This window comes from Lactuca serriola, chromosome 3 (genome assembly GCF_051521515.1).
Source record: "Lactuca serriola cultivar US96UC23 chromosome 3, Lser_US96UC23_V15, whole genome shotgun sequence".
Classification (NCBI taxonomy): domain Eukaryota; kingdom Viridiplantae; phylum Streptophyta; class Magnoliopsida; order Asterales; family Asteraceae; genus Lactuca; species Lactuca serriola.
Genome location: NC_136410.1, coordinates 305,770,760 through 305,780,793, shown reverse-complemented (window position 1 = coordinate 305,780,793; position 10,034 = coordinate 305,770,760). Strand labels below are relative to the sequence as shown.

The 10,034-nt window shown below is 43.5% G+C and overlaps 1 protein-coding gene across 1 annotated transcript; it reads right to left on the bottom strand.

The window, feature by feature from the left end:
* Positions 1-8,531: 8,531 nt before the first annotated feature.
* On the bottom strand, positions 8,532-9,374 carry LOC145096327 (uncharacterized). The gene has a single exon (XM_079034076.1). The coding sequence runs from the start codon at positions 9,372-9,374 to the stop codon at positions 8,532-8,534; it is 843 nt and encodes a 280-aa protein (XP_078890202.1).
* Between the last annotated feature and the right edge of the window lie 660 nt (positions 9,375-10,034).

Below are 10,034 nucleotides of genomic sequence, written 5' to 3'. Positions count from 1 at the left end.
CATATCAATGCTCGAATGATGGTTGTTGTTGTAGGAGAACTCTGCCAAGGGCAAGTACGTATCCCAACTCCCCCCGAAATCCAACACACATGCCCGAAGCATGTCCTCGAGCGTCTGAATCGTCTACTCGCTCTTTCCGTCTGTCTGGGGGTGATATGCGGTACTAAAATGCAGTCTAGTACCCAACTCCTCGTGAAACTTTTTACAGAATCTGGAAGTGAAACGTACATCACGGTCTGAAACAATTGAGATCGGCACTCCATGTCGTGACACCACTTCCCTCACATACACCTCTGCCAATTTCTCTGCCGAAGAACTCTCGCTGATAGCAAGAAAGTGAGAGCTCTTCGTCAACCTGTCCACAATCACCCAAATTGCATCGACTCCCCTGGCAGTCCTCGGCAATTTGGTGATAAAATCCATGGTGATCTGTTCCCACTTCCATTCGGGAACCTCCAACGGCTGCAACTTACCATGCGGTCTCTGGTGCTCGGCCTTAACCCTACGGCAAGTTAAGCACCTCTCAATAAACCACGCAACATCCCTCTTCATATAGGGCCACCAATACTCTTTCCTCATGTCCAAATACATCTTAGTGGCCCCAGGATGAATCGAAAATTTCGACCGATGAGCCTCTTCCATCAAAGTGGTACGCGTTCCTCCCACAAACGGCACCCAGATACGCCCCTGGAATGTCATAAGTCCCCGACCATCGGTAACAAACTCTGAAATCAATCCAACAACTCGCTCTTTCTTCTACATCCCAGGCTGCACAGCCTCGGCCTGTGCCCCACGAATGGCGTCCAACACTGGTGCTATCACGGTCAATCTCAAACATACATCCCGCAGCGGGGTGCTCTCTGCCCTGCGGCTCAGTGCATCGACTACAACGTTAGCCTTGCCTAGGTGGTACAGGATCTCACAATCATAATCCTTGACCACATCTAACCACCTCCTCTGTCGCATGTTTAGGTTGGGCTGATCCATCAAATACTTCAAACTCTTATGGTCCGTGTATATCGTACACCGAACCCCATACAGATAGTGACGCCAAATCTTGAGGGCGAACACCACTGCCCCCAACTCTAGATCATGGGTGGGATATCTCATCTCATGAGGCTTCAGCTGCCTCGATGCATATGCTATCACATGCCCTCTCTGCATCAGCACCGCCCCCAACCCCAAAATTGATGCGTCATAGTATACCACAAAGTCCTCCATCCCTTCCGGGAGGGCTAACACCGGGGATTCGCATAACCTTTGGCGAAGTGTCTCAAAGGAGGCCTGCTGCTCGGGGCCCCATGAAAAAGCAACACCCTTCCGGGTCAACCTGGTGAGTGGCACTGCGATTTTAGAGAAATCCTTGATAAATCTCCGATAATACCCTGCCAACCCTAGGAAACTCCTGATCTCGGAGGGTGACCTCGGCACCTCCCAACTCATCACCGCCTCAACTTTGGCCGGGTCGACCAATATCCCTTTCTGGTTAACGAGATGTCCTAAGAACTGAACCTCCCGCAACCAGAAATCACACTTGGAGAATTTGGCATGAAGCCTCTCCGATCTTAGAACTCCGAGAACCTCTCTCAAATGCTCCTCATGTTGCTCTCTAGATCTCGAATATAACAAAATGTCGTCGATAAATACAATCATCGACCGATCCAGCATCGGCCTGCACACTCAGTTCATGAGATCCATGAACACTGCCGGGGCATTGGTGAGCCCAAAAGGCATCACCACAAACTCATAATGCCCATAACGCGTCCTGAACGTTGTCTTCTGGACGTCCTCATCTCGCACCCTCACCTGATGATATCCAGACCTCAAATCGATCTTGGAGAACCAAGATGCTCCCTGCAACTGATCGAACAAATCGTCGATCCTCGGCAACGGGTAGCGGTTCTTGACCGTCAGCTTGTTCAACTCCCGGTAATCAATGCACATCTGGTGTGAACCATCCTTCTTTTGACGAACAGGATAGGTGCTCCCCATGGCGAGCTGCTCGGCCGAATAAACCCCTTTCCCAGCAGCTCCTGAAGCTGCGAGGATAACTCTTGCATCTCTGGAGGTGTAAGGCGATAAGGCACCTTAGCGATAGGCGCGGCCCCCGGAACCAAATCGATACTGAACTCCACTTGCCTCACAGGAGGCACACCCGGCAACTCCTCAGGAAATACATCAGGGAACTCACGCACTATCAGAACCTCCTCAACAGACCTCGGTCTCTCGAAATCCACCTGTGTATCCATCACATACGCCACAAAACCCTTACAGCCCTACTGTAGACACTGTCTTGCCCTAGCGGCCGAACAAAACGCTGATCCAGAACGGGTACCCTCGCCGTACACCGTAAGAACTCCCCCACTAGGGTCTCGAATGGTCACCAGCTATCGCTCGCAGTCGATAACCGCACCAAATCTGTTCAACCAGTCCATGCCCACAATGACACAAACGTCACCCATCGCAATAGGAACCAGATCAATCGGGAACTCAACACCGAAAATCTCGACTACGCACCCTCGGAGAACCTCCGTGGCATATATCACCCTCTTGTCAGCTATGGAAACTCTCAGAGGCCGACTCAACGCCTCACGACTAACACTGATATGCTGACTAAAAGCCAATGATACAAAAGACTGACTCGCACCCGAGTCAAATAACACCAAGGCAGGTACAGAATTCACAAGAAAAGTACCTACGCATAACATAATATAAGCATAATATCTCAACATCAAAATAAATACACGAAAGAATACATACCAGTCACGACATCGGGTGCTGTACGGACCTCCTCCGCGTTCAACTGAAAAGCTCTCCCTCGTGCTCTCGGCGCCTCGGCCTTCACTGGCCGACTCTCGGTAGCTCTGATGGTGGCATGGGCAGATCCCTGAGGTGCTCCCTGAGATGATCCTCGCAATTGTGGACACTCTGCCTTCCGGTGTCCGGTCTGGTTGCAGTGAAAACACACCGCAAACCCCTTGGGGAAGTCCTTGGCCATGTGCCCCTCCTTGCCACACTTGTAGCAAGATCCCGCTCTACAGACTCCATCATGACCCTTGTCACACTTCCCACAAGTGCGGCCCTTCTGGATCCCTGGTTTGGGATCAGCGGGCTTGGCCCGCTTGGCTACCGGCTGAGACTGCGCCGGTCACAGATCCCTCCCCTGAGACTTTGCCTCCTCCCTGGCCTGAGTCTCTAGCTCAATCTCCCTCTTCCGAGCATTTTCCTGAAGCTCGGCAAATGTCCGGTACGAGGAGTTCGCCGCGAACTCCCGAATGTCTCGCCTCAAGATACTCAAATATCGGCTCATACATGCCTGCTTAGTGGAGACGTGCTCAGGGCAGAACATCGCCCTCTCGTGGAACATCCTGGTAATCACCGTAACAGACTCGGTACCCTGCTTGAGGGTCAGAAACTCCTGGGCCAAATGCTCCCTCTCCACCTGGGGAACGTACTCATCTCGGAACATGGCAGTGAACCTCTCCCAGGTCACTGTCGCAAGCTCAGCATGCGTAAAGTGTGCCGTCACAAACTTCCACCAGTCCTTCGCTCCCAAGCGAAGCTGGTTCAGCGCGAACCGAACCTTCAAATGCTCAGGAGTTGAGCAAGTGAAGAAACACCCCTCTATGTCATAAATCCATCTCATAGCCGCCACCGGGTCCTGGGTCCCATCAAACTCTGGTGGTTTTGTGTTGCTGAACTCTCGGAACAGCAACGCATCACCACCCTGCGGCCTCGCGGCAGCAATAGCTGCGGTAGCCGCTGCAACAACAGCCTCAGAAAGAGCGGCATAACGCTCGTCGAAGGTCTTAATCAACGTGGTCTTAATAGACCCGAACATCTCTGGTATCTCTGCCCTGATGGCCGCAGCCACCTCCTCATGGATGATCTGGCGGATCTCCTCATCACTGGTCTCACTGCTCTCAGGCATCAAACGTGTCCTCACCATGATCTACCTCTGAAATACAACATACGATAAATTAGAATCCATTCGATCATACTCACACTCGACAACTCATCCCTCCTTGATCCTTGGTATTCCAAAGATTCCTACTTGGGTTGTACACCGCTCCGGTGCTTTCAGTAGTACGGGCCCAATACTACTGTCCGCACCGTATCAGAATACACCCCAAGTCCTCCTCTTCGGATCCCAAATTCCAAGTACTCTATCATGCACAATCCATTCTCTAACAGATCTCTCATAACCCCCTCGCTGCTACCTACTCACTCTCAAGCATCTCATAGCAGCTCACCTCTCCCTAGGCTAAGGCATCACAAATCAGGCCACTCTAGTCCTAATAGGAGTACCTAGCCTACTCTAGCATGAGAATACATCATATCAATATCAATATCACATAACATGAGGGTATTTTGGGAAATCACCGTTCGGGCGCGGACTGATCGTACACACAACTCTGCTCTGCGTTTTTCAAAAAAATCTTTTACTCTTTTTGAAAATACTTCTCAAATCCTCAGTTTGAGTTCAAATACGCCCGAAGGTGTACTCGAATCCCTCAAACCAAGGCTCTGATACCAACTTGTAACACTGTGAATTTCAAAATAATTTTTCTCATAATATAAAAACATATTCATTTAATTTTCATAAAAACATTAGTGTTTGAAACTCCAATCCATGTCATACAAAGAATCCCAAGATCACATAACATAAAAATCCCATGTGTGTGTACTGATCAAGTCGGCGCCTTCCCACGGTCATCACTAGTACCTGAAACAAATAACACCAACACTGTAAGCACAAAGCTTAGTGAGTTCCCCAAAATACCACACATAACACATGTTATCCACTCGAGGCTATAAATATGTGGGTCCGTGGACCCTACTCTGTGAACCCTCTGGTTCTAACTCTAGGAACCTTCCGGTTCCAACTCTATAAACATGCACAACATAAATCACATAGAAATAATGCAGTACAACACATAACATACATATAGTATACAAATACTCTGTCACATAACTCTGGTTACCTACTCAAGGTAAAGTATAGTGAGAAGACTCACCTCGTGTATCTCGATAACTCGTAAATCCCGGAAATCACTCGCGCTCGATCCTCCGAGCTATAATCCTCCTATAACACAATATATCTCTAATTAACACTTTCACAACTAAGGTTGACTACCTCTATCAAGTCAACACTGGTCAACTCTAGTCAACGGTCAACGGTCAACTTTGACCGGACTCGGCGAGTGCACTAGAGCGACTCGGCGAGTCTATACGTGTTCACTGACTCCCTAGGATCCTCTCTTGACATGTCGAGTACTTCCCTGACTCGACGAGTTCCACCTGGCATGAATCGCGGGGTCACCACGACTCAACTCGCCGAGTCTCAAGAACAACTCGACGAGTTCCAGCTTGACTCAGTCCACCTGTCAACCCTCTCTGACTCTCCCTGACTCACTGAGTCAACCCTTAACTCGGTAAGACCACTCGCTGAGTGGTTATGGACAATCTTCATGCTACTCGCCGAGTCTGTTCTTCAGACTCGGCGAGTCCATGCCATGCATCAACTCAAACTCGCTCCTGAGGTCAGATCCGTCCCAATGGTTCATAGATCCAGTCCTTCCAAGTTCATTCATCACGTAAAGTCAGTATCTTGGCTACCATGCGACGCCTACAAGGCTTCTTTTGGTGAAATGACATCTAAAATGGTAACCTAAGTCCACAACTCAAAAGGAAAGGCATAAAGCAGAGCATTTGGGACTCTCTGGACCTACTAAGGTCCAGATCTAGGTACCAATTCCCCATGGGACCTCTCACACTCCAATTACAAGGTAAACAAGGCATGAAGAAACCCTAGATTTGACTATATCAATAAAAACACGAGAATAAGCTCTGAATATTACCTCAAGTAGCTTCCTCTGCCGAAAAGAAAGTAGATCCAAGCTCCCCAACTCTCCTAGCTTGGCCTTCCTCTTCTCTTCTTGTTAACACACACAAGGATGGTGAACAATGGCCTCTTTTCTCACTCACAAGGACTCTCAGATGCTCTGGTGCTCTCAAGGTCGAAGGTAGCCGCAATGAAGGGTTATAAGGTCCTTTAAATAGGGCTCAGAGCCAGGAAATTAGGGTTTCATTAAACAGCGTGGACTCGTCGAGTCCACTCTTGGACTCGCCGAGTCCGGACGCGAACCCGCGTCCAAATCCGCGATCATACTCGACGAGTCTAGGCTCCAACTCGCCGAGTCTCCTCACAACTTACCAAAAATAATAAATGAATAATATCTAGGAATTCGGGCTGTTACAAACACATGCACAAAGTAAATCGTCAAGATTCTGAAACACCGGCCATACATTACATCATGCATCATTATCTTCTCGAAAACTAACAGTCACATTAAACACCCAACAACCATATTAAATACAAAACTCTATATTTAAAAACCATCCTCTCCCATCAACATTTCCAAACCACCACTATCCATATTCCAGATACAAGTTACAGAACAAAAATGAAGCCACAACAAATGGAAAACATCCAATGGAAAACATCCTAACCAACCTCATTGCTCACTATGAAGCTGAAAAACTATCACTAAAAAACATGCAAGATGAATGCCGGGAACACCAAATGTACAAAACTGAACTCATAGCAGAGATGGATTCCAAACGATCATATGAAAACTACCTGAAGATGCAAAAGCTATTGTTGGAGGCGTTCAAGTATTTCCTTTTCTAAATTTCTATGTTTGACCTATATTAAAATACCTTGTATGCGAAATATATGTTTATCAATATAATGTTATGTTACAGTATATATACAAACTAAAAGAACCCAAAAAAATTTTGAGTTGGCGCCAACAGGCGCACGTGATTTCATCTAATTATATATTAAATCTTAAAATAATAAATTAAATATTAAAAATAAAATAAATTTTGTATTAAGTTGAAACAATATAATAAATTACATTCTTAGATGGACCGCCACATAAATAACTCTATGCTAGATAAGTATTTAAGCGATTAAAAATTAGTAAAATTAAAAGAAAAAGTTTGGGTTTAGGATAAGTGTTTATAAAAACATTTTAGTGATAAAAAGTAAACTACTAATAAAGTTGATTACCTAATATATTTAAAACTTTAAAACCTTTTATTTATATATATATATATATATATATATATATATATATATATATATATATATATATATATATATATATATATATATATATATATATATATATATATATAAAACATGCATTAACTTTAATATAGATCCTAGGATGAAATCTTATTTGTTTCTTTTTTTTTAATCATCACATCAACAAATATTATTAAAATTTAGAAAATAATAAAACATTAAACAAAGTAAAATAGTCTTATTATTTCTTATTTTACATGATTTTAATTTTGATTTTCTAAACATGTTTGTTAGAAAGATCAGCGATACAATTAATAAGACAGATTGTTTGTTCTCAAAATTTCATTAAGTTGGTCAAAATATTAAATATCTGTTAAAAAAACTATGGCTTTATAAAAAAAAAATCCAAATCTTTTCTACATAAAACCCTAGAAACGTTGTACATAAGTTAGGAAAAACTTGAATTTTGACAAACCAAATTCTCTTTTTTAGAATGGCCATTAACGTATTCTTTCATAAGTTTAGGATTAGTATTTTTTTTATATACTATATATACGATGTTATAAAATTAGCACTAATTTGTCTTTCACGCTTATGGTCAATATGGTCATCGACCATAGAAAAATTGATAGAGTGTTAGGCATGGGTCATCATAATACCATTATGGCTAAAGTTGCAACCCATAACAATACCGTCTCACCATCATATTATTGTAAAAGGTTGTGGTACGAGGATCATAGGCAAAACCATTTTCTAACCAATCAAATATCTCTTTCTCTCTCTCTCTCTCTCTCTCTCTCTCTCTCTCTCTCTCTCTCTCTCTCTCTCTCTCTCTCTCTCTCTCTCTCTCTCTCTCTCTCTCTCTCTCTCTCTCTCTCTCTCTCTCTCTCTCTCTCTCTCTCTCTCTCTCTCTCTCTCTCTCTCTCTCTCTCTCTCTCTCTCTCTCTCTCTCTCTCTCTCTCTCTCTAACCTAGTTATTATAACATATGAACACCATCCTCATTTCTAGTAGGCTTAAGTGTTTCATGTTGTTTTGATGCTTTTATACAAATTTTTTTGTTTTTTTATAACATCGTTAATGATATTAATTATTTTATCAATAACAAGTGAACAAAAAGTATTATTTTTCTTTGTGTTTTTAAACAACTGTTTTATAAACTAAATGTTTGGCCTAGAGAAAGTGATACATTTTTTCATAAAAGAAATACACAAGAATTATTTAATTTTCATTCTTTCCATTTGCTTCCATATTCAAGAACACACTTCACACTAAAAAACATTTTTCGATATTAAAATATCAAGAAAAGAAAACAAGAAATCATGTAATAACTACGAATATATTTTCTTTTTCGTATAAGATAAAGTTTTGAAAGTGTAGGGTCAAAACGGTGATTGACCTCACTGTCAAGTTTCAACTACCAACGAACTGTAACCGTTAATCCAAATCTTGACCGTCCGTTTCAATATTCTGATCTGACAGACCAGATCTTCTCTGCAACGTCAACCCACACAACAAACTAGCACCGTCCGATTTCCGTTCTTTCTTTCCCGCCACTATAAGATTTGATCTGACGCCGTTACTGTCGCTAAACGCCGTTACGGTGGTAGAGCACGACGAGTTAGAAGCTATCGACTCCGTGTCATCGGAAAAACAAACCGACTCTTCACACGATGAATTGCAAGATTCCGGTTCAGAAGATTGCTCGTTACTTTTGACTCCGACATGGTTGAGACGCCGTGAGACTTGCCGTGATTGATTGAAGATTTTGTTGTGTTTTCCCATTAGGTCACGGAAACAGATGGCGGAGATTCCGGTCAAGGAAGCGAAATCGGAGCTGTTGTGAACGGTTGCAGCGATGTTAAGAATGCCGCAAACTCTACCCGAAGGACGACGGATGTGCAGGGCGGAGAAAGCTGGAACGTCGATCGTCGGGCCGGATTTGGGGGTGTAATTAGGGCTGCTGCTTAACAGGTAACGAACGGTTCCGATAAAGTAGTCCCGAATGTATCCGACGGCGTAGATATGGAATTGAACGGCGGAGGTGTCGCCTTTGACGAAATCCTGAGAAACTCGGAATATGAACTTTTCGTTCCACGTAGGGTTTTCGCCACCGACGCAATCAAGATCGCTACAGAGTTTGGTGTTTGAATTCACCCATGCGAGAGCGTAGGTGTGCATACGTCGCATCATAGCCGATGGAGGAATCTTCAACCCTTGTGCTGAGATCAAGTTGATCTCTAGAATCATCGTCTCTGGTTCATCAATTTGAGCCTCCATCTGTATGTATCTCTGATTCTCAATAACGCAACAACAAACTGATAACAGATGTTATTATCTTCCTTTGTGGTTTCTTATTACGAGAATCGGAAAGATTGACGATTCAATATCAAGATCAGTGAGAGTGATCAAGGATTGAAAGTGAGAGCGACCGGAGAGATGGAATGAAATGAATCTGTTTCTTCTCTCTCGCCGGCGAGACTTCTTGATGGTGCTTTGGGGTTTTATGCGGGGTTTACAGCGGAAATTACTAAATAGCCCTTAAGAGTAGAATGACCCGGGGTTCGGTGGAAATTACTAAATAGCCCTTAAGAGTAGAAATTGACGATTCAATTTTTTTTTTTTTTTTTTTTTTTCTTAACTTAAAGGCTAAAAACATTTTATTCAACTTCTGTTAGGTCATAAACTTTTTAATAGGTGTCACAAAAAATATCAAGCGTCTCTAAAACAAAGATAGCTTTCAAATTTCAATACACCATTACCAAAACTATAACACATATATCCAAAACTATTCCAAAGTTTGAACATAGTCATTTTAAGTGCCTCCACTATCACCCTCGATCATAGAACATGAGACGCATAATGTTAGGCTTGAAAAAACTAATGAACAAAATAGGGGTAAGACTTCATAAAACATACATAAGTCCATTATTGTAAAAA

Coding starts and splice junctions, on each gene's coding strand:
- LOC145096327 (XM_079034076.1), bottom strand. CDS start 9,374: ATGGAGGCTCAAATTGATGAACCAGAGACGATGATTCTAGAGATCAAC.